The sequence below is a fragment of the Mustela nigripes genome, chromosome 6, assembly GCF_022355385.1.
Source record: "Mustela nigripes isolate SB6536 chromosome 6, MUSNIG.SB6536, whole genome shotgun sequence".
Lineage (NCBI taxonomy): Eukaryota > Metazoa > Chordata > Mammalia > Carnivora > Mustelidae > Mustela > Mustela nigripes.
In genome coordinates, this window is record NC_081562.1 from 132,314,355 (window position 1) to 132,341,473 (window position 27,119).

The 27,119-nt window shown below is 34.3% G+C and overlaps 1 protein-coding gene across 2 annotated transcripts in view; it reads left to right on the plus strand.

Annotated features, from left to right (window-relative positions):
* The window catches only part of TRDMT1 (tRNA aspartic acid methyltransferase 1), a 52,921-nt gene that overhangs the window by 21,295 nt on the left and 4,507 nt on the right, over positions 1 to 27,119 (plus strand). The window contains exons 2-10 of one of the 2 annotated variants that reach the window (XR_009404935.1): positions 1,958 to 2,067; positions 13,702 to 13,778; positions 16,028 to 16,099; positions 16,705 to 16,770; positions 17,528 to 17,597; positions 19,399 to 19,482; positions 21,621 to 21,964; positions 23,990 to 24,047; positions 25,048 to 25,630. Coding sequence is in view for 1 of the 2 variants with exons in the window: in XM_059404240.1 (XP_059260223.1) it covers positions 1,958 to 2,067; positions 13,702 to 13,778; positions 16,028 to 16,099; positions 16,705 to 16,770; positions 17,528 to 17,597; positions 19,399 to 19,482; positions 21,621 to 21,964; positions 23,990 to 24,047; positions 25,048 to 25,177 (1,011 nt within the window). In the remaining variant the exon portion in view is untranslated. The remainder of the gene's footprint in view (positions 1 to 1,957; positions 2,068 to 13,701; positions 13,779 to 16,027; positions 16,100 to 16,704; positions 16,771 to 17,527; positions 17,598 to 19,398; positions 19,483 to 21,620; positions 21,965 to 23,989; positions 24,048 to 25,047; positions 25,631 to 27,119) is intronic. The other variant, XM_059404240.1, reaches the window with a different exon arrangement.

The window sequence follows — 27,119 nt, forward strand, 5'->3', positions numbered from 1 at the left end:
AACATAAAATTACTTATTGATTGTGGTACAGATTCGGCATATCACTGTGTACTGTCAGCCAGCCTGAAAAAAGAGAAAAGTTGTATTAACCAACTCCAGGCAATCCCAGATTGCAGAATATATCATGGAAATGCAAGCAGTCTTCATCATGTTAATAACAAGATAATCATATTTAACAGAAAAATAAAATAATTCAGTGAAGTTTATGTAATTCTGAATTCCCTTACAATGCTTAGAAGTAACCTAATTCTTGATCTAACATAACAGGTTTGTGATTTTGTAAAATAATCCTTATATACTGATTTTTAATTTGTTTAAAAGCCTTCTTGATTTATGTTTCAAGATTTCTCTGATGCCTTTGACAAAGATATTATTTATAATTTTATACTAAGACAAATAACTAGTTACTGATTTCTAAACTCAATTGGAGGCAGCTACCCTATGGTATTACCAACTGGACCTCAGAGTTTCCAGTGACCTACATACAAGGCAGCAGAGTACTAGGAGATAACTAACTGGTCCTAGCTGAGTGTCTTGAGCCTAGTAGACATTCAGCAAATACTTAGAGATACTTATGCCCTTGTTTTGTCTTGGACATCATCTCTTTTAGGCCTCAATACATGGTTGTGATTATTTTCTGAGTGTCTGTGAACCTTCCTGTTTACCCATATTTTGAGAACTGAGTTTCATTTTTGATGCCTGCTACCAGAGCCCTAGCTCCTCACATCTAAGGTCATTTTTTGATATTTGGTCTACCTATGCTAACTCTTAACAGCAAATGGTTATTAAAGAAATAGCTATTTTGAGGTACTGTGAAATTTTGTAATTTTTTTTTCTAGTGGTTTTCCTAAGAAGTCTCAAATACTTTTAGTTTTAAAACTTCACATCTTCTCCTGATTTGGGGCAGGGAAATACATCATTTCTTATGTATGTGTTTGGGTAAGAAGTTCAAGGGGGTGGTAATTGCAAAATGTAATAGCAGCTATGCATGTTTACATAGTTCATGTTTTGACTGCCGTAAAACTCTTTGACATCACTTTGAAAATTATTATTTTTTTTTAAGAAAGAAAGAGTGGGGGAACAGGAGAGAGAGAGAGGAAGAAAGAGAATCATAAGCAGACTCCATGCCCAGTGCAAGCCCAACATGAGGCTCGATCTCATAACCCAAATCATGAACTGAGCAGAAATCAATAGTCGGATGCTTAACCCACAGAGCCACCCAAGCACCCGAAATTATTATTTTTAACAGCAAGAGGGAAGGGCAGTGAAGGCATGCTCTTGAAATTGTTTCCATTACTCTTTTCACATTCTGTCCTGATCTGTTAGATTTTTAATTTTTAGTCTATGTATTTTTTATATTTGGACACCAATTAATTGCTCATTGTAGTTAAAACTTACCTAAATCTTAAACAGTTGGATTTTATGGTATGTGAATCCCATAAAACTGTTGTTACTCCAATAAAACTGTTGTTTAAAAAACTTCCAAAACTTAGGTAAAAGCATTTTTAGTGATATTGGGAAGCAGCTTTGTATTAATGTTAAAAGGTGAGGTGCAAACAGTAGGTAATTTATTTATATAGAGTTCCAATTGATAATGGTTTTAAAAAATATACTTCCCTTTTCTATTTTTGGTTTAACTTAGGAAAACTTTCTGTTTAACTCATTAAGTGTATATCTTAATGGAGTGAGGAAGACAAATGTAAGAGGTAATGAGTAAAATATTTAGATCTTATTTATAGCTTTAGAAATCTATTTGGAGAGATGAACCAGAAGTTGCAAATATTCCACTTCATACCTAATTCCCTGGCCTGCCTGTCCATTAGAAATCTGAGATCTAGCTAGACCATTGAGGAAGTGAGGACGTGTACTCCAAAATTCTGGATTTTGACTTCTCTGTAAAATGACCAAGTTGGTACTAAGGATGTTACATCTTAAGATATTCCATTTATCATTGCAGAAAGCTGTATACCTGCACAAGTGGTGGCTGCCATTGATGTAAACACTGTTGCTAACGAAGTATACAAGTACAATTTTCCTCACACACAGTTACTGGCCAAGACAATCGAAGTAAGTACTGTTGCTTATTGTTTTAATAAATATATGGCAAGGAAAGTGTGATTGAAAAACACGGTAAGATACTGGTTTCTGGTGTCTTCATTGGAGGGTCAATCATATATATAAATAAAAAAGGTTAGGAGAAGGGAATCAACATTTTATATTCTCTGAGAAGATGGCATGCTCTTTTTTGCCCTTATTTATTTTTAATTTTCAGTTTGAGAGAGTGAGAATGATAGGTTTTCTCTGAGAGAAAGGATTGAAATGTAAGAATATGCCTGACTTCTAAATGCATGGTTCCTTAATGATATTAAACTTTGTTGAATTCTTTACTTCAAGCAATAATCATGCAATATATATACATAACAGGAATAAAAACAAGAGAGGCAGACAGTCACTGGCTATTACTTATTGAATGCTACTTATTTTAAAATCTTTTTTTAAAAAGATTAATTATTTACTTATTTGACAGACAGAGATCACAAGTAGGCAGAGAGGCAGGCAGAGAGAGAGAGAGAGGAGGAAGCAAGGCTCCCTGCTGAGCAGAGAGCCTGATGCAGGGCTGGATCCCAGGACCCTGGGTTCATGACCTGAGCTGAAGGCAGAGGTTTAACCCACTGAGCCACCCAGGTGCCCCTGAATGCTACTTATTTTAGCAAGCCCGTCAAAATTAATGGTTCAAAGTACATTGATCAACTCTGCAGAAGTATTTAACACTGATGTACATTATTTTAAAAGTAATATGAAGTTGTGTTTTTCCTCCTATTTTCTTGTGAAAAATTTTATAACAGACTTCTCATGAAGCTATAATTTATATACAGTAAACTGCACTCATTTGTGTGTAGTTGAGTTTTGACTAATATATTCAAGGGTGTAACCACCACAATCAAGACTTAGAACATTCATCCTCTATAGTGTTTCTCAGTGTCCCAACCCCAGGCAATGACTGCTTTCTGTCATTACAGATTAAATTTTCCATTTCCAGTATATCACAAATAAAATCACTAGTGCAATTTTTCTGGGTGTAACATTTTTACTTAGCTTGTTTTTTTTTAAATTCACCCATGTTGTTTTGCACATCAGTAAGTAGTCTGTGTTTTTGTTATTATTGCTGAGTAATATTCTATACAGTGGAATATTACATACTATAGTGTATATATCCATTCATATGATGTTTGACTTTTAAGTTATTTACAGTTTTTGGCTATATAAAAATGTTGCTGTGAACATTCATGTATAGGTTTTTGTGTGGACCTTTGTTTTCATTTCTTGGAGGTGAATACCTAGAATTGGAATTGCTGGGTCCCACAGTAGGTTTCTTTAATTTTATGAGAAAATGCTATTTACCAGCGTGTTTGTACCATTTCACATTCCCATAATCAATGCTTAAGTGTTTCAGTTGTTTCACATCCTTACAAGCACTTGATATTGTTAATTTTTAAAATGTTAGCCATTCTAGGGCACCTGGGTGGCTCAGTGGGTTAAGCCTCTGCCTTCAGCACAGGTCATGATCTCAGGGTCCTGAGATTAAGTGCAGCATCAGGCTCTCTGCTCAGTGGGGAGCCTGCCTCCTCCTCTCTTTCTGCCTGCCTCTCTGACTACTTGTGATCTCCGTCAAATAAATAAATAAAATATTAAAAAAAAATGTTAGCCATTCTAGTGAGCCTATTGTGTTATTGGGATTCTTATGTGTATGATGATTTTAATTTGCATTTCCCCGATGGCTAATAACATTTTATATCTTTTCCTGTGCTTATTGGCTATTTCTGTGTTTTCTTCTGTAATGAAATCTCTGGCCCAATTTTTATTATTTGGTGTGTGTGTAATATGATCATTTCATTGTAAGAGTTAAGTGTTCTGGATTCAAGTTGTCTGTCAGAATTCTGTATAACAAAGATTTTCTCCAGTTTAGTAATTTGTCTTTTCATTTTCTTCACTTTTCATTTCCTCAAAATGCAGAGGAAATGAAATCTTTCTTTGTTTTTTGATCACTTTTTTAAATCTATTTTGATACATTTTTTGATTTCTGAGTGGTCTGAAATTTTTTTGTTTACCCCATCTTCCCCTCATTTCTTCCAGAAATTTTATAGTTTTAGCTTTTCCATTTAGGTTTATGACCCATTTAAAATTATTTTTTGTGTGTATTTTGAAGTAAGTCATTTTATTTCCAAGTGCATATAACATTATCCTGGCACCATTTTCTTTCTTTCTTTCTTTCTTTCTTTCTTTCTTTCTTTCTTTCTTTCTTTTTCTTTCTTTCATTTTCTTTCTTTTACCATTTTCTGAAATGACTATCCTTTCATCAATTTTCTTGACACCATTATAAAAAAAAATTAGGTCATACATGTGTGTCTGTTTCTGGACCCTCTCTTCAGTAGTATGTATATGTTTTTCCTTATACCAGTAGCACATTATTTTAATTATTAGAGCTTTATAATATGTGTTGAATTCAGGTAGCATAAGTTCTCAAATTGCTGTTGTTTTTTCTTTCAAGATTATTTTGGCTGCCTTGTCATTTACATTTCAATGTAAATTTCAGAATAACTTGCCAATTTCTAAAAAAGTATCTATTTTGATTGGAATTGCACTGACTGGTTTTAGAAGAATTGGTATCTTAATAAAATGGAGTCTTCCAGGCCATAAACATAGTATTTCTCTTCAATTATTTAGGTATTCTTTAATTTATAAGAGCACTATTTTGTAATATTTGTTATACAAATCTTCCACTATGTTAATTAATTTATCCCTAAATATTTGTGGGTTTTGATGCTATTGTAAATGGTATTTTTAAAATACCACTATTTTACAACTATTTCCTATTGCTAACATATAGGAATACACTTATTTTTGTTTATCAACCTTGACCTTGTATCTTGTGGCTTTGTTATATTGACTTATTCTGATAGCTTTGCTTTTTTGGGGATTTTCTTCTACATACACAATCATACTGTCTGAGAATAAGAGTTTTACTTTTTCCTTCCAATCAGTGTGACTTTTTTTCTTGTCTTATTGCATTGTCTAGGACCTTCATTACAGTGTTGATTAAATAGGATTATATTGGATATCCTTGCCTTCTTTCGGAACCTAGAGGCAGAGCATTTAGTCATTTACCATTTGGGATGATGTTAGTTGTAGATTATTTTAGATGTATTTTACCAAGTTGAAGAAGTGTCCTTTTATTAACATTTTCTGAGAATTTTTATAATGAATAGGTTTTGAATTTTGTCAGGTGCTGTCTGTATCACATCTTTTGACATGATTATATCATTTGCCCCATTGTTCTCTTAATATGATGATTGTATTAATTTCTTTTTTTGAATGTTGTCAGTATCACATTCCTGGGATAAATCCTACTTGGTCATTATCTGTCACCTATTTTAGGTAATGCTGGTTTTAGTTTGCTAATATTTTGTTAAGTATTTTACATTTAGCTTCATAGGTGATTTGTTATGGCTACTCAATGTTTCAGTATGATTTCAGTATTAGGGTTGTTTTAGACTTGTATTTTTTGGAAGAGTTTGAAAAACAAGTATTAGTTCCTTTATGAATGTTTGATAGAATTTAGTTAATGAAGTCATCTGGCCTGAAGTTTTCTTTATGAGAAGGTTTTAGCTATGAATTTAATTATTTAATTGCTATAAGGCTAGTGAGTCTTCCTATTTATATTTTTATTTAGTTTTAGAAATTTGTGATCTTTGAAGAAATTATCCATTTTATCTGATTTGTCAGGTGTACTCATTGGATTTTTTCATATTTCCTTATACCCTTTTTCTATATGTGAACTCTTTGGTGGCATACTATAGGTCATTCCTGATGTTAGTAATTTATAAAATGCCAGTGAAGCTGGAAGCTTACCAATATTATTGGCCTTTTCAAGTAAATAACTTTGGATGCAGTTGATACTATCTATTGTCCTTTTGTTTACTACTTCGTTAATTTCTGCTCATCTTTATTATTTCTTTCTACTTACTTTGCATTTAATTTATTTTTTAAATACTTCTTACAGTGGGACTTTCGATGACTGACTTGCTTGTTTTCCTTTTTTATATAAATATATAATGCTATAAATTTTCCTAAATTTTGGATACATTCCACAATTTTTCATATGTTTTATTTATTTTCCTATAGTTCAAAATATTTTCCAATTTCCCTTCTGATTTCTTCTTTAGCCCATGTGTTATTTATAAGTATGGATTTAAATTTCCAAATAGTCATAATATTTTCCAGGTATCTTTCTGTTATTTCTGTTATTGATTTCTTATTTCTGTTTTATTTTGGTCATACTTTGTATAATTTCAGTTATTTTAAATTGTTGAGACTTGTGTTATGGCCCAGAATTCAATTTATCTAGTGAATGTTCTATATGGTATTGAAAAGAATATATTCTTTTTTTCTTTTCTTTTCTTTTTTTTTTTTTTTTTGTGGGATAGAATGCTCTGTAAATGTCAGTTAGGTCAAGTTGGTTGATAATGTTCAATTTTTCTGTATCCTTACTGATTTTTTCTATCAGTTGCTGAGAGAAGGGTGCTATGATTTCCCACCACAGCTGTGAATGTGCCTTTTCCTTCAGAACTGTCAGTTTTTGCTTCATTTTATCTTGAAGCTCTTATTGTTTACACTTTATAATTTTTTTAATTGAATGACCCCTTTATCATTATGAAATGTCCCCCATTTTTCCAGATTTTATTTAAATTCTAATTAGTTAATATACATTGCAATATGGGTGTCAGGAGTAGAATTCAGTGGTTCATCACAACACCCATTGCTCATCATAACAAGTGCCCTCCTTAATACCCATCACCCATCTAGCCCATTTCCTGCTCACCTCCCTTCATCAACCCTTGGTTTGTTCTCTGTCATTAAGAGTCTTTTATGGTTTGTTGTCCTCTCTCTCTTTTTCCTCCTTCCCATATGTTCATCTGTTTAGTTTTCTTAAATTCTCCATATGAGGGAAATCGTATGTTATTTATCTTTCTCTGATTAACTTATTTCACTTAGTATAATCCACTCTAGCTCCGTCCACATCATTGCAAATGGCAAGATTACATTCTTCTTGGCTGAGTAATATTCCATTGTGTTTGTGTTTGTGTGTGATCTTCTTATGCATTCATCAGTTGATGGGCCCTTGGGCCTCTTTCCATAGTTTGACTATTGTTGATAATGCTTCTCGAAATGTCCCTTTTTAACCCCAAGAAGTATTTCTTGTTCTGTTAATATAGCTAGTCTGCTTTCTTATGATTAACATTTACATGTTTATGTTTTTCCATCCTTTCTTATGATTAACATTTACATGTTTATGTTTTTCCATCCTTTCAAGTTTATCCTATTTGTATCTTTGTATTTAAGTTAAATTTACAGTGGACATGTATAGTTGGGTCTTGCTTTTTTATTCAGGCTGACAGTGTCTGCCTTTTAATTGGAGTGTTTGTACCATTTACATTTAATCTTGTTATTAATATTTAATAATTACATTTAATCTTGTTATTAATATTTTTATTAATATTTTATTAATATTTTTATATTTCATTCTACTACCTTGCTATTTGTTTTCTATTTTGCCAATCTGTTTTTTGTTTATCCCTCTTTTTCTGCCTTTTGATATATTAATATTTTATTATTCTCTACTAATGGCTTATTAGGTATACCTTATTATTTATATCTATTTTATTTTCTTAGTGGCTATTCTCGGGTTTACAATATGCTTGGAAACAGTTTTCTTTGGGATTTCTGATTGAATGTGGCATAAAAAAAATAATTCCATTCTAAAACTCTATCCCTTTTCCTAATAGGAATAAGAAAAGAAGGGAAAGGGGGATGGAAAGCCATCAATAGTAAAAATAGGATTTAGCATAAGCCAAAATAAGAAAGAAAACTATAAAGAATAGTGTCTAATGCAGTGGAAATGGCACAACTGAATGAGGATGGCAAAATCACAGGCAAACCTCCACGTATCTTGTGCAGAATCCAGAAGGAGAGAATGGCAAGGGAGAAGACCAAATGCACCTGGCAGTTGGTTCCAAGTCAAGAGAAGAGAGATTTGAAAAACCCAAATCACTGGGATGAATGTGCTATCAAACCTCGACAGACTACCTGCTTGCCCTGAATCACGGGTTAGGGACAGACGTGTGCTCTTACGATAAAGGCTAGTGCAGGTCCTTCCCAGAAACAGTGTGGCCACAAAGTATCTATTTCACCTCATCTTCCAGCAAACGCCTCGATTCAGGTGGCCTCCATTAAAAAATGAATAATAACGAGAAAGGAACCAGTTTGAAGCTATACTAATATTGTACTTTTAAGATAATGTATGAAATGTAAACAAAAAGCAGAATATACAAAAGAAAATTATGTTAAGAAGCAGAAGAAAACTTCACACATACATGCCTCCCTGAACTTCAGGCATTAAATCAAACATGGTGTCTTCAGAACAAGAGCTCGAATAAATACATACCACAGCTCACAAAGCAATGGTAAGACGGTAATTGGACTGGAAAAGTGTCAGTAGTCAGGGAAAAAAGAAAGTGGAGAAAAATAAAACCATTATAGAAATGAAAGTCATGTCAGAGCAGCAAAATGTGAAATGGACTGTTCTGCAAACAATCATGAAGGACAGAGCTTGAGAAAAAGAAAGCAAAATAAAATGGAAAATAAGTACAGAGCTGATGTTGCAAAATAAATGATAACTACTAGAGACAAAAACGATCTATAATAAAAATAATTAGTACCTCTGGGGAAGACAATAAAATAAATGGAATAAAAATGTTAACAGAAACAGAGGGAAGAAATTCCTAAAATAAAATCTACAATGATTCATGAACTGTAGTATTCATGGGCCTGTATTGAAAAAGTGACTCATTCACTTAATCTAAGCAAGAAATGAATCCAAGTTGAGAACCCAGGAATAAAGCTACCATGTTAGGAAAGAAATTATGTTTAGAAACTGGCTAAAAATGTTGTGAATCTTTGCAGTGTAGAAATAGTAATATGATTGACGTAGGAGAAGAAAGACTCAAAAAATCTGTTTGAAAGATAAATGAAGCTATGGTTTTTAGGACATTATTTGATGTTACTGTTAGAAGCTTGTCTGAGCTGAGAAACATAGAGTAGCTAATTAAAGCACGCAAGACAAAAATGAGAGAGTAAAGCCCTTATCACTTACTGTGGTGATATAAGCACATCTGTAAAGTAAGAGAAAAACGCCTGGGCCTCCTGTTCCATTTCCCCAAGCCACAGTGCACTGGGGGAGAGCGGGTGTGTCAGTACAGATGTGGGGATCAGCTTACCATCTGGGGCACTCCTGGCCTTGAGGGGAATTGTAAAGGAGGAGGGCTAGGAAGGGAAAGTGCTGAGTATCAGCCAGAATGGGAAGAAGGGTCTTCCAGAGTTCCACCGCCTTCTCCCATAAGGAGGACTTGGCAGAGCTGCGTGCAGCGGACCTCTGCCCAAGGTCTCAGATAAAGAGAACTAGACATGCAAATATATGAAGAATGTGCTGGCTAGGGCGCCTGAATCCTTGACTACAGCGGCCCACAGAAACTCGATGTGCTGACCGTGTTCCAACTCTGGAGTGTGAAGGGTAGCTCTCCTCAAGGCCTGCGGGGAGAAGCCTTTGTAACTGCCCACAGTCAGGCCCGAAAAATCACAGAGAGGGTTATAACCAGGAGCAGGACTCCTTGGGTATAAAATAACTAGTAGAATTAAACTGAAGTCTGTAATTCTTCTAGGTAGAAAATGAGGAATTATTAGTCACTATTATATAAACTGCACATGTGTAGAAACCTTGTCTGGTGGTTCAGTGTTGTCACAGACTCAGCACAGTGCCTGGCATATATAGTAGATGCTCTGAAATGTTGCTGGATTACTTTCTGAACGTTGTTGAATGAACAACATACTGTGGCTAAGAACACCGACAAATACCAGGCAAAGGGTCACAAAGGATAACAGTTTCAAAATAGGTATTAGAATGGTTTCAAAGCAAGAGCATTCAAGAGTCATAGAAACCTACTTTATAGTGATGATTAACACAGTCCTCAAGAAAGATCTGATTGTCGTATTTATGCGCAAGATAACGTCAGAGTTCATGGAGCAGGAAATGGTAGGAAACATCTACTCAGTTTTTATTGGATATATACAGTGAGTCACAAAATAGAAAATCATTATCTTATGAATATAAATTCATAAGTAATTCTAAGTAAAATATGATCAAATAATCAGAAGTACATCAAAAGAATAATGTAGCATAATTAAAATGGATTTTGTTTTGGAAAGTATAATAGTAATTTAGCACATAGGAATTCTATTACTGTTATTCAACATGTTAATAATTGGAAAGAGCAAAACTTTGTATTAGAAAATATTTGACAAGGGGCGCCTGGGTTGCTCAGTGGGTTGAGCCGCTGCCTTCGACTCAGGTCATGATCTCAGGGTCCTGGGATCGAGTCCCGCATCGGGCTCTCTGCTCAGCGGGGAGCCTGCTTCCTTCTCTCTCTCTGCCTGCCTCTCCATCTACTTGTGATTTCTCTCTGTCAAATAAATAAATAAAATCTTTAAAAAAAAAAAAAGAAAATATTTGACAAAATGCACTTTTCCAGTTGGTTTTAATCTCTCAATAAAATTAGGACAAATGCATTCTATTGCAGATGTTTATGTCATTTACTAGCTTTGTGTGTATGTGTGTTTATATTTCTGTTTAAATACAAACATGCACATGTATCTCCAAACCAGTAGCATGCTACATGGTAAACTTTAAAAGCATTCTTACTAAAATAATGAACAAAACAAGGCTGTCTACCTCCGGCACTGTAATTTAATGTTGTTGTGGATTGTTAGGTAATGTACTCATGTGGGAGAAATAGCATATAAATATTAAGGAGGATTCTAAAGAATAATTGTATAGACCTGGAAAACAAAAAATATACTATCCTTAAAAAGAGTATGAGGAACAATTAGTGCATTTGAGAAGGGGGTTGTTTACAAAAATACGATAGCCAGTAACTTCCTACATATACAAACAAAGACATGTTAGAAAATATAATAGAAGAAAGTTTCTATTTCTGGTACAAATAGGAAACTTACAGGCACTGACAAATACGTAACAAAAAAATCTGCATGACCCACATGGGAATAAAAGATATTTGAAAAATTGGAAGTCTGACTGAATATTGTACAAATTTTAGTTCCCTTTAGATAAACTAAAATTTATTAAAATTGTCAAATGTTGTTTTCTAACCTACTAAGTTTTTCCTGAAGTGTTTATGACAATTAAATATAAGCATAGCCAGGAGACTTTGTGCAAAAAGAAGTGATAAAGCTAGTAGCAAGGCCAGTAAAACTGCTCATCAACATGTGATAAACAGTGCTACCACACTGAGTTGACCTTATGTCCTCTGAAAGCAAAGGGGTTTTTATGACTTGTATGGCCAGGTTATAGAAAAAGAATAGATTTCCATTGGGTTTCAAATATCAACTTATTAAAGATAATTTGTATATCTCCATAACTACTTTCTTGAATTTCAATTTAATGCCTTTGAATGCCAGGTTAAATAAAGTTGTGAATGGTTTGAGTAATTATTTCTTGTATACCTGCTCTATCATTTGAATTATTATTATTATTTTTTAAGATTTTATTTATTTATCAGAGAGAGAGAGGGGGAGAGAGCGAGCACAGGCAGACAGAATGGCAGGCAGAGGCAGAGGGAGAAGCAGGCTCCCAAGGAGCCCGATGTGGGACTCGATCCCAGGACGCTGGGATCATGACCTGAGCCGAAGGCAGCTGCTTAACCAACTGAGCCACCCAGGCATCCCTCTATCATTTGAATTAAAAAAAAAAAAGAAAAAGTCACTATTTTGAAGAATCCTTTAAAATTGTAATTTTTTATGCCATCCTATATTGGAGGCAGTAGCTCTGTTTACTCCCTCCAGATTCTAGACAAAGGATGTTCCTGATGTAAAAGATTGTTGTTTTATTTTTACTTTAGTTTTAGAAATGTAGCTTTAATCCATCCATATGCAGTTAGGACATCAGTAAGTTGCTGATCACAACAGCCCTGTGCTGACAGGCTCTCTGACTTGAGTATGACGTGCTGTCTGATTGAATTGCTCTGCCCCATGTTTTCTGACAGACTAGTCAGTGTATGATTTGCACATTGTTTTCCCGAGGACCCAGGGATTCAGAGGTACTGCAGGACCTTTTCAATATTTAATTTTGTTTTTATGTTACATATACATCTAAAACTATTTCAAAGCCTGTGATTTATAAAAATGATAGACACATACATTCAAACTTTTAATACAGTAGAGACAACCAGTGTGTTCCCCAGGTTAATTCACTCTTTACAGAACTCAGAATAAAGCTTGTCCTGCCTTATTTATGTCCTTGAACTTCTTAGAAGTGTGTCATAATTAAGAAAGTTGTGATTCTAGTCTGGTTGCTTGTTTCTGGCTAAGCTTATATACTAAGAGTGTTGAATGAGAATTGGAAAACCCATGACTTGTTTCTGTGTGCAGCAGACCCCCTTATCCACGTGGGAATACATTCCAGGACCCCCAGTGGATGCCTAAACCCTCACATAGTACCACATTCTGTATATCTATCATGTTTTTCCTATATATAAATACCTATGATAAAGGTAATTTATAAATTAGGCACAGTAAGAGATTAACAATAATGATAAAATAGAACAGCTATAACAATATACTTTATAACAGTTCTGTGATTGCAGTCTCTCTCTCAAAATACCATATTGTACTCACCCTTCTTGTGATAGTGTAAGGTGACAAGATGCCTACGTGATGAGGTGAAGTTGGGTGAATAACGTAGGCATTGTGACATTGGGGTTAGACTACTGATGACCTGACCATAAGTCAGAAGGAGGATCATCTGTTTCTGGACCCTGATTGACTGGGTTTGACTAAAACTGGAAGGTGAAACCACAGATAAGGGAGGAGCCACTATACTGTATTTATCTTCTGATATATAAAATAGAAGCAAAATAGCACATTTTTCAACTGCTTTGCCCAGTAGAGATTATACTGATTAATCTTATCTGTTACCTTTTGAAGTTTTTTGACCAAACACAACTGTAGAACAGTATAATCATTGTGGATATCTGAAAATGGGACCTTTTTTCATTTGGCGATATTTTAACAGAGACCTACATGGAAGGGATGGTGACTGGTCAGTATATCACATTTCCAAAATAAATATTATCACTAGAGAAGTGTTAAAAATTTTCTTAGGCCTTATGCTAAAAATTTATTAATTATAAAATGAAGTTCTCAATGTTTGACTCCAAAAAACACAGTGGTGTTAGACTTGAGGTGTCACAGAGGTGCAAAAAACACTTAGGATTCAGGAAATTAACATTCCAGCTCTGCTTTGGCCAGTTCTGAGTCTTGGAGGAAGTCACTTAGTTTTTTATAGCTTCGATTTACTTCTCCAACTTCCTTCATAAGATTGCTTTGGAAAGTTAGTTTAACTGAAGTTAATTTGAAAAGTGTTAACTGTTATATAAACTTGTGAGTATTATAAATAAAACTATTAAGGGTTATAATTTCTGATATATTCAGTTATAATTAGTTAACATTTTTCCTTCTTCCCTCTTCTATGAATCTTTTTAAATGTTTTTCTCCCAAATGTTTGTTCCTTAGGGCATTACACTAGAAGAGTTTGACAAATTGTCTTTCAATATGATTTTAATGAGCCCTCCCTGTCAACCATTCACCAGGTATGTATAATAAATATGTCTCTGTTGAGGAAGAGTACTTATGAGGGATTCATTAAATCAAATTATACCATAGTTTCAAGCATGGACACTTTGAAGACTATTAGCTGCATTTCATAATTTTGACAATTTTCATAAATAATTCCTTTTATCTACTGATTTTTATAATTCAGTATTAATCATAAAGGAAATAACAATTACTACCAAATAAGCAAAGCAGTCTGGTCAATAGAAGATAGGCAGAGACTGTATGGACCTCTTTAATACCTACCTAAGATACAGTATTTATTTCTGACCTAAGTTAGCTTAAATTAATCAGACTAATGAGTATTCAGGAATATTAATAAAGTAAATTTTCATAATATTCAATTTCTAAATTACTTAACTGTAAAATTTAAAAGCTAATCAAGAATGCATTTGTGAATTTTATGTTTCTCAGAATTCATATGTACACTAATTCTGACTTTTTATAGCTATTTTGTAGTTCATTTTTTTATTATATAGTATTTATTTCTGTGTTTCAGGGAATTATATCTTAGATGAAATCTTGACTAATTACTTTAATTTAGATATTTTTAATTATTTTAAATAATAGTAACAATCCTCTGTCTTACATAGAGTATGTCATTTAATTTAACGAGCTTATGGGTTAGGTGTTAATGTTATCATCATTTTAGAGGTGAGAATCTGAGGCACAGAAAGATTAAGTGACCTACAATTAGAAAATATCAGAGCCAGGATTTATCAGCTATTTTATATGTTCCTATGTAAATGTGTAAGATGATTTTAAGTGGGATATCACATGTAATGAATATTCTCATTTAAATGAATATTCTCATACGTAATTTCCATCTAATTTTTGCTTTATATGAACAACTTTAGGAAATTAATTCCCCAAGGATTATTGTGCACTTATAAGCCAGGTATTGCTTTTGATACTGTAGTTCCTATCCTCAGGGAGCTTACAGTTTAAGAGAATGACTGAGAAACAATTATCATAATGTGATATATAATATATAATAAATGAATACTAGAAGTGCCATGAGAGCATAGAGGAGAAAATGGCTTGCTACATACCAGGAGACAGGAGTTCTTTGAGAGGCAGTATCTGTGCCTGAAAGTACATTGGGAATTCATCAGAGAATACAGAGAGCATTCCATGTAAAGTTGCCTCTGAACATATGTGAGCATATGGCCTGTTTAACTGCAGTAAGTAGGATGTATAGAACAGAATGTAGCCCCAGAACTATGTAGCCTCATCACTGCTGCACTGGGCCCCCTGTGTCTTCCCTACCACCAGCAGCCCAACTCCAGCTGCTGATGGCAACAGTAACTGGTTCTGTAATATCACTGTCATTGCAATGCTGAGAGGAAAGGGACATGGTGAGATGAACCCAAGATTTCTGAGGTATCTATTCAAGTCCACTCTCAGTGTCCCTCAGATCCACAGATGATTCTGGCCTTGCTAGAAAGTATGAGGGAACTGACAAGTGATATCAAGTAACTCATCTAAGGCAATGAAGCCAGGGAAGTACCCAGTCTTAAACCCTGTCCTCTGTTTCTACTACCCAGGCCCAATCCAAGTCTACATTTCTGCTTGGTTCTTGATCACACTGAATCTTACTTACAAGATCTAATTGCTAGTCTAGACACCGGCTATTTACATGTCCCATTCTGACCTAGTTAGTCTAACCAAGTTGTAACTCCTGCTTGTAGAATCAAGCATTCAGGTTATGTTCTTACTTTTTGCATTGGACGAAACTGTCTTGGTTTTACCTACTATGGTCTGCTTAGGTGGTGATTAGTTATCAATGCCATTACTCTATGTTGCTACCCTACCCAACCAGCTCATTCATCTGAACTTTTGTTTTCTCATGTGGGACAGAGCAAAAGATCTCTTCAACCAATTGTGTGTGTGTGTGGTATGTGTGTGTCTTTTCTAAACAAAGTGATTTTAAGAGGGTAATTGATTTTATTCTCTATTGATTATTTTGTTCTTCTTTGCCTCATATAAGTCATCTGGCATATTGTTTTATAATAAGCATATTTATTAGATAAGCAAGGCTTTTTTCATTTTAATTAAGTGAATAAATGCATTTTGTTCTTTATAGTAACAAAGATGGTCATACTTTTTGTGGAGACCAACTAATTTCAGTTCTCTCAGTTTTGATGTTTTAAAAGTGATTAGGTATCTTTCTGTAAGGAAGATTCTTGATGAATTTTATTTTATTTATACCTTCTTTATCCTTTAGAATTGGCCTGCAAGGTGATGTGACAGACCCAAGGACAAATAGCCTCTTATATATCCTGGATATTCTCCCAAGGTAAAAATTTTGTACAAGCTTACCTTAAATTTAAAACTTTGGATTTGGAAGAATGTGATATTTGTCATTTTATAGAGATCAGCAGCTTATAGTACAGATACTGTGCACATCATTTATCTTCTGCCATGACTGATAGAGTAACTGCAAGTGTTTGCCAATTCCGTGGTTGCCACTGTAGTGAGTGACAGGGAATTACAGTCTAATAGCTAAATTCTGTCACCTCTCCTTATAGTATTGATGCAAGTGATGCTAATGTTGGTGAATGCTGTTGCCCAAGACCTGGAAACTTGTGCTAACCCTAGAAGCTGCCATTCTATATAAATGGCAGCCCTTTGAGTTGTACAGTTCAGAGCCTCTGTATGAACCCGTGTTTTCTGATAAATTTCAGTGGAAATTAACATTTCAAATGTTAACTTAAGTAGCTATGCCATTTTCATGGGGAAAATGAATAAAATATAAGTTGTCTCTGTCCTCTATAAAATCCTTTTATAAAAAAGAGAGTGCAGAAAATTACTTACCTTATATCTCCCACAAGTAAGGATTTTCTTTACTTCTTACTTCTTAGTAATGGCATGATTAGAATTGTATTTTTGTTTTTGTTTTAGATTACAAAAATTACCGAAATATATTCTTTTAGAAAATGTTAAAGGCTTTGAAGTATCCTCTACAAGGTAAAGATGTATTTATTATTTGGATTGTGTTCATCTTAGACTTGGCATATTGTAAGAGCCATTGTGAAATAAAGATCTTAAAAATAAACCATATATTCTGACATTTTACATATATATTTTAGTCATTAATACTGATTTTGACGAATATATACAAAGTTTCAAAAAGTTAGATTCACCTGATTCTCATTCTGATGTGTTTGAATTTTTGCAGAATAAGCACTCAGTTTTAGCTGCTAATGTGCTGCCTGTTTCTTTGGACGTAGAAATATTCTTAGTAAGAAATGTTCCTGTTGATAGGCATTTTCTGTCCTGCGGTTAGGAGAAGTAAGCCCTGGGTCAGAGCGCTTTCAGATGGTAGCCCAGCCAGAAAGTATTCATGTCCTTGAACTGGCTACTGTCTGATCATTGCTCCCCCTTCTGATTTGCTACATACAGATAGAGGCCCATCCCAGTAGCAAATTTAACATCAGTAGGCTAGTGATTCCAACTCTGGATAGAATACAGCCCCAGGTGGGATAGATTATCTGGCAGCTTTACTTATTTATAATAGAAATCATCCCTATCTTTTTTTTGAGAAATATAATTTCTCAAGTACTGGACTTAATAATTATGACCTAGGGTCATTCAGTTTCTAAACAATTTAGGTGGAGATACAGTTTTCACATAAAATGAAGTTACATATAATTTTTTATATGAGAACCCCATTTCCAACTATTGGGTGAAAACTTTTCTTTCTTCTCTTATTTTTTCTTTTCAGAGACCTATTAATACAAACATTAGAAAATTGTGGTTTTCAGTACCAGGAATTTCTGTTATCTCCAACATCTGTAGGTATCACAATTATTAATTTTCCTATACATTTTCCTTTCCTTTTTTTTTTTTTTTTAAGATTTTATTTATTTATTTGACAGAAAGAGAGTTAGAGAGGGAATATAAGCAGGGAGACTTGGAGAGGCAGAAGCAGGCTTTCCACAGAGCAGGGAGCCCCACACAGAGCTCCATCCAAGGCCCCTGGGATCATGACCTGAGCTGAAGGCAGTCTAATCTCTTAACAGTTGAACCACTCAGGCGCCTCCCTATACATTTTCCTAAAGTGAATTTGACTCAATAAAGAAAATAGATCTGTTTTGAATGATATTATACTTAAATCTTGAAATTGTTCAGGCATGGGTCTTACTTTCTAAAGAATATTATACAGGCATATAGATTTATTTATATATATTTTATGGAAAATATTATATAGCTTGAAGAGAAAATATACATCTCTCTTTCTTTTAAAAGATTTTATTTCTTTGTTTGACAGAGAGAGAGCACAAGCAGGGGGAAGGGAAGGCAGAGGGACGAGCAGGCTCCCTGCTGAACAAGGAGCCTGACATGGAGCTCTGTCCCTGGGGTCAGGACTTGAGCCAAAGGCAGACACTTACCGGACTGTGCCACCCAGGGGTCTCGAGAATATAAATTACTTTCGCATAGAAAATAAAGGATAGTTTGTTTTCAAAATCTGTCACATTTGGTAGTTCCAAATCAGGTGTTCTATAGTTTGATAATAATTCAGAATCATCCAAAATACAAAAACAAATGAACATATAACAGTTTTCTAATTAGTTTTTTGGGGGGACATACCATTAAAAATGCAAACACCATGAAATCTTGCCATTTGCAATGATGTGATGGAAGTAGAGGGTATACATGCTAAGCAAACTACGTCAGTCAGAGAAAGACAAAGATCATATGGTTTTACTTATATGTGGAATTTAAGAAAGAAAACAAATGAACAAAGGAAAAAAAGACAAACCAAGAAACATACTTTAAACTGTAGAGAACAAACTGATAGTTGCCAGGGATAGGGCGAGTGATGGAGGGACGGGTTAAACAGGGCAGGGGGATTAAGGGGTTCCGTTGTGATGAGCACTGGGTATTGTATGTAAGTGAGAAATAACTAAATTTTACATCTGGAACTAATAGAACACTGTATGTTAACTATACTGGAATTAAAATAAAATAGAATAAAATAAAAAGTAAAATACAAACATTGCTTTTATTTCATGAATATGAAATTGAAGTGCTTATGAGCATCACCATTTATTTTTTCTTTTGTCATTGTGTTTGTTAGCCTTTTATTATCGTTAGCCTGTTATACAGTTATTTGCCCTGAAATTAAAAGAAAACCCATTTCAAAAATTAGATGTACATGAAGTATGGAAATTGGCATTATGTGTGATCTCATTAAGTTTATTTCATAGTTATTGCCTTCTAACTTTTAAAATTTAGTGCATCCTCCTTTTTTAATGAAGTGAGGCAATAAATAGCCAGTAGCTATATTTGAATTTTATTTTTTATGATTATTATTAATAATGAATTTGAGAATATATAACTTATTATCTGGGAAATAGAAAATGAAAGTGACTCAAAGGCATATGACTCATCAGATTCAATCTCTGTTCATTCAAATAAAGGTACAAAGCACCAATTTAAAAGGTTTAAGAATTTGCTACAAAAGAGTCTTCCACATATCAATAACAGATTTTTTTCTGGCAGAAACAAAATGCATGCCTGTATGAGTTTTTCTGATAGGTGCAATAGTTGATGCAGATCTCTGTAGTAACTAACTGCTCTGCTTTACTCCAGCTTGGCATTCCAAATTCAAGGCTCCGGTATTTCCTTATTGCAAAGCTTCAGTCAGAACCATTACCTTTTCAAGCCCCTGGTCAGGTATTATTATTATTATTATTATTATTATTATTATTATTAATCTATTATAAGTGTATCTCAGTCTGCTAATTTTTTCAAGAACTAATTTGTGGAAGCTTACGTGTCTCCTATTGAGCCTATAATATATACCATGGCCTAGGTCTATTTCCTAGAACTTTTTCCTCTCCTGATGATGTTTTTATTGTTTTAAATAAGATAAAAAACACCTTTTCTTTCATTACTAGAAAAAAAATGTAAGTTAAAAGTTTAAAAAAAAAAACTATCATCAGTGCTGTTATCCTCCTTTTCCGCTATCATTTCCCCTTTGACAATTGGCTATTTTGTATCTGTCATTTTCCACCCAATACAAGCCACTGTTTTTTTTTTTTTTTTAAGTTTTTATTTATTTGTTTGACAGAGAGAGAGAGAGCAAGTAGGCAGAGTGTCAGGCAGAGGGAGAGGGAAAAGCAGGCTCTCTGCCCAGCAGGGAACCCGATGAGGGGCTTGATCCCAGGACCCTGGGATCATGACCCAAGCTGAAGGCAGATGCTTAACCAACTGAGCCACCCAGGCACCCACCATTGATTATTTTTGATAAAATTCATTACACTGTCCTAACAATGGCTTAACAGTATTTTAACACATTGGTTGCATTTTCTTTGAAGTCAGTGCTATTTAGCCTTCATTGATTAAAATATAGTGATTCGTACAAGCTAGAATAAAATACTCAATTGCTAGATAGGATCTCTAATTATGCAAGCACCTGTACATCTTTTTGTCAAAATTGCTATGGAAAACAGAATTTCAGTGATTTAGTGAAGCTCTCCTAAGTCATGTCCTACTACTATTAGGGGGTCAGTATCGTTTGGATTCCTTGCCATACGGTACCAGAAATCTCCCCTTCCATGGTGGTCAATTCCAAAAACAATATAAACAATATAAAAATATATAAATATATAAACAATATATAAATTCCAAAAACAATATAAATTAACAAAGATATTAGCATTAAAAATTCCTGGAACTATTTTTCTTTTACAAAATAGGACATTTGTTATGCATGGTTACCTATTTTACAGGACAAGGTTTTCCTATGGGGCTCATGAGTAGAAATAACCTTTCAGGGTAAAAAGGGCTTTCCTTTTTTGAATTACTAGTTTTCCTCTAGATCATGGGTATATTCTAGTTTTTCATTTTTAGTGAAGGAGTATGGCAAAGTTTGAACCAATGCACACTTTTTGGAAATGTTAATGTTACTTTCTTTTTTTTTTTTAATGCTGTGCCTTTTATTCCCATTACTTATTCATACCTAATGTTACTTTCTAAACTTCTTTTTTAAATATGATACTGTATATTAATAATTCAACAAAGAAATAGGAAGTATACTGAATATAGATACAGCATCATATTTGAACTTCCTATTGCTTTGTTGAATGTTTTTATTAATAAATACAGCAAGCAGTAACTCCATGGAATAAATCAGTTCTAACCTGATGACACTATAGCTATATGATGAAAAACTTACAATAACTTGTGCACATACAAGTGAATCACAATTCCTGTTTTTAATGACAACTCTATAAAGGCTAAAGACATTTTTTGCATAATGTTGACTAGACATTATTTGTCATTCTTTTTCTTTTAACACCAGTTCTCACCGATCAGGTCAAACATATTGGAGGGATGTTCTTGCCAGTCTTTTTTATATATATATATTTTTAAGATTTTATTTATTTACTTGACAGAGATCACAAGTAGGCAGACACACAGGTGGTGGGGGGAGGGGAGAAGCAGGCTCCCTCTCTCCTGAGCAGAGAGCCCGATGCAGGGCTCGATCCCAGGACTCCAGGACCATGACCTGAGCTAAAGGCAGAGGCTTTAACCCACTGAGCCACTTAGTGGCTTTTTAAAAGATTTTATTTATTTATTTGACAGACAGAGACCACAAGTAGGCAGAGAGGCTAGCAGAGAGAGAGGAGGAAGCAGGCTCCCTGCTGAGCAGAGAGCCTGATGTGGGTATCTTAGGACCCTGGGATAATGACCTAAGCTGAAGGCAGATGCTTTAATCCACTGAGCCACCCAGGCACCACCCAGGTACTCCTTTGTCATTCATTTTTAAGAAAGCTTTTAACAGTCTGTTTATTTTCACTTAACACCAGGTACTGACGGAGTTTCCCAAAATTGAATCTGAACATCCAGAAAGAAATAGAATAGAAGCAGAAAATAAAATGGAAAGAAAGAAAATTGAACCAAATATTTGCTCTGATAAGAGCAGACCGTGTTCTGGAAAAGAGACCATTCTTTTTAAGCTCGAAACTTTAGAAGAAATTGACCGGAAACATCACCAGGACAGTGATCTCTCTGTGCAAATGCTAAAAGATTTTCTTGAAGATGATGTTGACATGAATCAGTATTTTTTACCGCCAAAGTCATTGCTGCGATATGCTCTTTTGTTTGACATTGTGAAGCCCACGTGCAGAAGGTCCACGTGCTTTACCAAAGGGTAGGTTTTAAGGAGACTCTGAAATGGGTTATTCAAAACAACCAGGTTTTTATGGCTATCATTTCTTTCAGTTCTTCTCAAAACAAGGAGCATTTTACAAAATGTTTCTGCTGGAATGATTTTTTTTTTTTTTCCTTTTTGCCCTTAATTGCCTGCTTTCGTGTTCCAATAGAATGCACGAGTGAAAATTCCTTCTGGCAGAACATTATGTGCACAACCCACAAAAGTGCTCATAAAACACAATGCCATTTGTTTGGTGACCTTCATAAGAGCTTAATTACCCGTGGTGGAAACATGGTTTCTGTAGATATTGAATTGCTACTTTTTAGCACCTTTCTTTTCATGGCACATCACACCTCAAAAATTTATGTCCACTCTCATGATCAATATATAAGAAGAAATTAAATTTTAATATCTAGAAATAAAGTTAAATAATCTGGTGCATATTAAAGCATGCTTAAATTTTATTCAGTTTTTAAAAAAATAAGTAATATATTTTTATGGTTCAAAATTCAAAGGTTCAAAGATTGTGAGGCTCCTTTCCCTGTCTATCTCTTGCTCATTCAATTTTCTTCTTACATGCAACCAGAGATTTCAGTTTACTGTCTTATCTTCCAAAGATATGGTGTGTGAGGGTGTATTTAAATACACATGTATATTTTACCCCTCTTTTTTAAGTAAATGGTAATATACCGTATGTTAATATGTACTTTTTTCATACACAGTATAAACAGGATATTATAACATATGAATACATAAAGAACTTTCCCTTTCTCATGGTATATCATAATGCCTTTTATTGGCTACCTTTGGGTTATTTTTTGAATGTTAATATGTTTTTCATCAATTTTTTACAAACCTACAAAGAAGGGGAAAGTTAAGCCTTTCCAGAAAATTTTATAAAAGATCCCTAGCTCTGCTTTGTTAATGTCACTCAACCTCATTTGATGAATAATTGTATGATTTGAAACTTCAGACTTTCTCTTTTCACCCACTAGTTAGCTTTCATGCATGCTATGTCCCAATACAAGCATACCAGATTTATTCTGATTTTATCATGTTCTGCCCTTGTACTTCCAGGGTAACTGGTTTATTGCTTTGCATTGCCTTAAAAGACTTTACTCAGCTGTTGTCTGTTTCCAAGGATGATAAGACAAGACTTATCAGTTTGGTAATAAAAAACAACCTTGAAATTCGTTTGTAATTATAAAGATGTTATAAAGGAAGCCTTACTATAAAAGTCTATTTTAGTGTAGATAATATAAACAGGCATATACACATACACACCCATGCATATGAGAAAACAGACTTGCAAAGTTATTTTTCTATGGTGTGCCTTTGTATTTTAAATTGATCCATTTAGGAAAAAAATTTATGATAATATATTGAACAGCTAGTTTGGCAGTGATCCTCGGAGAAGAAATATTACTTATATCTTGCTAGCTTTTTAAACTTTCAATACAGTTTTTTATACAATAGTCTCTTTGTTGTATGAAGAAGAGTGAAAACACTGCATCACGGTAGGAGGCAGACGCATGTTCAAGGGGCCTGTGTTTGTCACGGCACTGAAGAGTGGACTTCTCAGTTCATGAGGAGATGATGGTTCAGGCATTATAAAAAATAGTAGCAATTTATTTTCACCTACTTAACATTTGGTTTAATGTGGCAGGGATGCCAGTATTGAATAGCATTTGGATATAAAGTCTTAACAAGTACATGCTTTCTACGGATGAACATTAAGAAACTGGCAATACAGAGAGAGAAATGATAATTAATAATGCATAATTCAAAGTGGTTTTTACACAACTCAAAACACTATGCCAACTTTAGTGTCTAGAATTTTAAATAGAATGATCTTATGTCTTCCACCCAGAAATTTTTTACTTACAGAGCATATTTATGTGTTTCATACTATTTCAGAAGGATATAACTATGTAGATTGATTAATTCATTCAAGAAATATTTAAGAAATTTGACATTAACTAATACATTAGATGCTGCATAATACATGTGTTAATCTTTCAGTTATGGAAGCTACATAGAAGGGACAGGATCTGTGTTACAGACCACAGAGGATGTGCAGGTATTTTATATGCTTTAGAACTAAAATATTTGAAAATTATTTTAAATAAACCTATTTAATACTTAAAATTTGGAAATATTAAAATAATTTTACATGTTTAATTGGGAATGAGTATATATATTACTCATATATTATACATAATCTCTATAATTCTTTACAGTAAGTCTCTTTTTATTTGTTGTTGCTAGATTACTTTCTGTACAAAAAATATTTTATGTTTCACTTTATCTTTTCTTATTTTCACCTTTGGTATTCTTTTTACTCCGAAATGAGTAAATTGAGATGTAGCATACAAGAGTTAATGTTCTCTAAAATTATGCACTAATATCTTAATATTCCCTTGGATCACACAGTATAAATCTACATCTTAGCAAGACTCTTTATTAATACTTCAGTTGTAAAATAATTGAAAATAAGCTTGATATGCTGCAAAAACATTTTATCCTTTTGAATAATTTTGAAGAGAAATCATGTTATCTTCTTTTATACTGAATTAAATTCTTACCATTTGTAAAATTTACCCATAGTAAAATTCCTATTAGAGGCAAATGGATAGGAGAATTTATTTTTACCAAAGGTATTTTATCATTTTAAGAAAATAATTTGATGAAATTGATCATAAACAGCAAACATTTTAGTGATCTACTTGTTAGCATTGTGAAGTTGATTTCATTTGTTGATCAGGTTTCTTTTTCATATCTTTCAGTGTATTTCTTTTATGTCATATTGCCATTGTTTTTTTCTTATGATTTAATTTTTGAGGGATCAGAAATGACAGGGAAACTGAACGTTTCCTGATTTGTTCAACATTAAGTGTTTCCTTTTCAGACATTTCATTTTCAAAGTTTATATTGCCATTGATGAGCCAGTTACAGAATTCATCGCAAGAGACATTCTGCCGTGCGTTCATCCTTTTTGAGGCTTCTCACAAGAGATGATCTTATCTTCACAAATCTACTTGCACTCTACTTTATCAGTTATCTTGGCTGTTTTCTTACAGATTGAGGATATCTACAAATCCCTTACCAATTTGCCACAAGAAGAAAAGATAACAAAATTGTTAATGCTTAAACTTCGGTATTTCACTCCTAAAGAAATAGCAAGTCTCCTTGGATTTCCTTCAGAGTTTGGTATGTGGGATACACGCAGACCCAAGCTTTTGTTTATTAAAGGTGCTAGGACTCAATAAGGACTCACAGGTGTATTTTATGAATAAACCCTTGCCCAGACAGATGGATGTAAGGAACCTTCCTTTCCTGATCAGGCCATTTTTGACATTTTCCTTCCCTCTTTCTGCTTTTGTTCTTAACCTGCCGAAGTCCATTCCCTTCAGCCTCTATGCTCTCTCCCTTCACTCTAGTACTGGTCCTGAGTGGTTTTGGGAAAGGTGAGCCCAAACTGCAGTTTTTCTCACCTCTCCCCACAGATGGTTGTTAATAGCATGTCCGTCTCCGGCTTTATTTTCTTGATTCCAGAAGTCGTGTTCTAATAACCCCACACTAGATCTTGTGAGAGAATGCCAGAATTGTCCTTTTTATGAAGAAATTAAGAGGTTGTTGAAGAATTCATTTATTTTTTTGGTGGTAAGCATATTTGTATTTATTCTCTTCAGAGACACATGCTATCAGTTATGCACCTTTTCTCTTCCCTATGAGTAGAGAAGAGAGAAGGAGTCTGGGAAAGAGTGTTCCTAATGGAAAGAAAGGGTGACTCAGGAGCACAGATGCCAGAATGGACAAAATGATTGTAGAGTCTGAGACAGGGAGTCTCAAAAACAGAAAGGAAGATACAGCAGCAGAATGAGAAAGATGTAGTCCTAACTCCTTTGCAGTCCAGGAAATCCAGGTGTTGTTGCCTTTAGGAGTTTGGACACATGGCCCTGGCCTTGTAGAATGCCTGCCCCATCCCTGATCTCTCCTTCCCAGCGCCTGTGCTCTCCACCGTACTGATGCCATCAGTTTTATAGGTTGGGGTGGGTGAGTGGCCAGTAAGTGGCTCGTGGTGACCGAGGAAAGACAGACTTCTCTAACATGCTTTCAGGACTGCACAAAGAGGAATAGAGTTATCAAAAATCACTCTGGGGGTTTGAATGCAGAAAAGCCAAACTTTTCTAAGTCCAGTATTGTTACAATATTAATACAGTCCTATTTTTGAAGCGAATAATGGGTTAAATAGAGCGTGTTTTAAATTCTAAGTAATGGGGACGCCTGGTGGCTCAGTTGGTTAAGTGGCTGCCTTCAGCTCAGGTCATGATCCCAGCGTTCCTGGGATCGAGTCCCACATCGGGCTCCTTACTCAGCAAGGAGCCTGCTTCTCTCTTTGTCTCTTCCTGCCATTCTGTCTGCATGTGCTCTCTCTCTCTCTCTCTGACAAATAAATAAATAAAATCTTAAAAAAAAATTCTAAATAATGGATTTACAGATGAAGTTTTGGAACACATCCTTCTGTACATGGGGGGTAAACTGACTGTATAATTTGTCCTCCTGGTATTTGGTTCTCGGGGTGTAGTCACAGCAACCAGGTTTGTTTTGTAACTCTCTGCCTTTCTCTTGGTGATCTCATTCAATCACAAATATCGTGGGGAGTGTTATTTAAGAAAAACACAAACTTTCCTTGTCTTAGTCTATGTCACAAAATGAGTGAGAACATCATAAAACAAATAAAGAGCTGAGAATTGGACTCAGGAATTTTATTCCCAGTCTGTCTTTTTGCTTACTGGGTTTTTTTTTTTTTTTCCCTTTTTTAAGATAAACAATCAAAGGTCCTTTCCATAGCACTAAAGAATGAAGTGATTTATTATCTAATAACTAATTCCTGTGTTTTGAGTACATACATCTTTAAGCAGTGCTAATCACTGCAGAAATACTGACACTTAGCATGGACCCTAGAGTCAGACTGACTGAGTTTGAATCCTAGCAGCACCTTAACCCCTCCGCTTTAGTTTACACCTCTGTAGAATGGGGGTAATCACAAAACCAACTTCATAGGGTCTTCGTGACCGTTGAGTTAACATATATAAAATGTTTACACGCTATCTGTAACACATTATAAAATTTAAATGTCAGCTCTTAT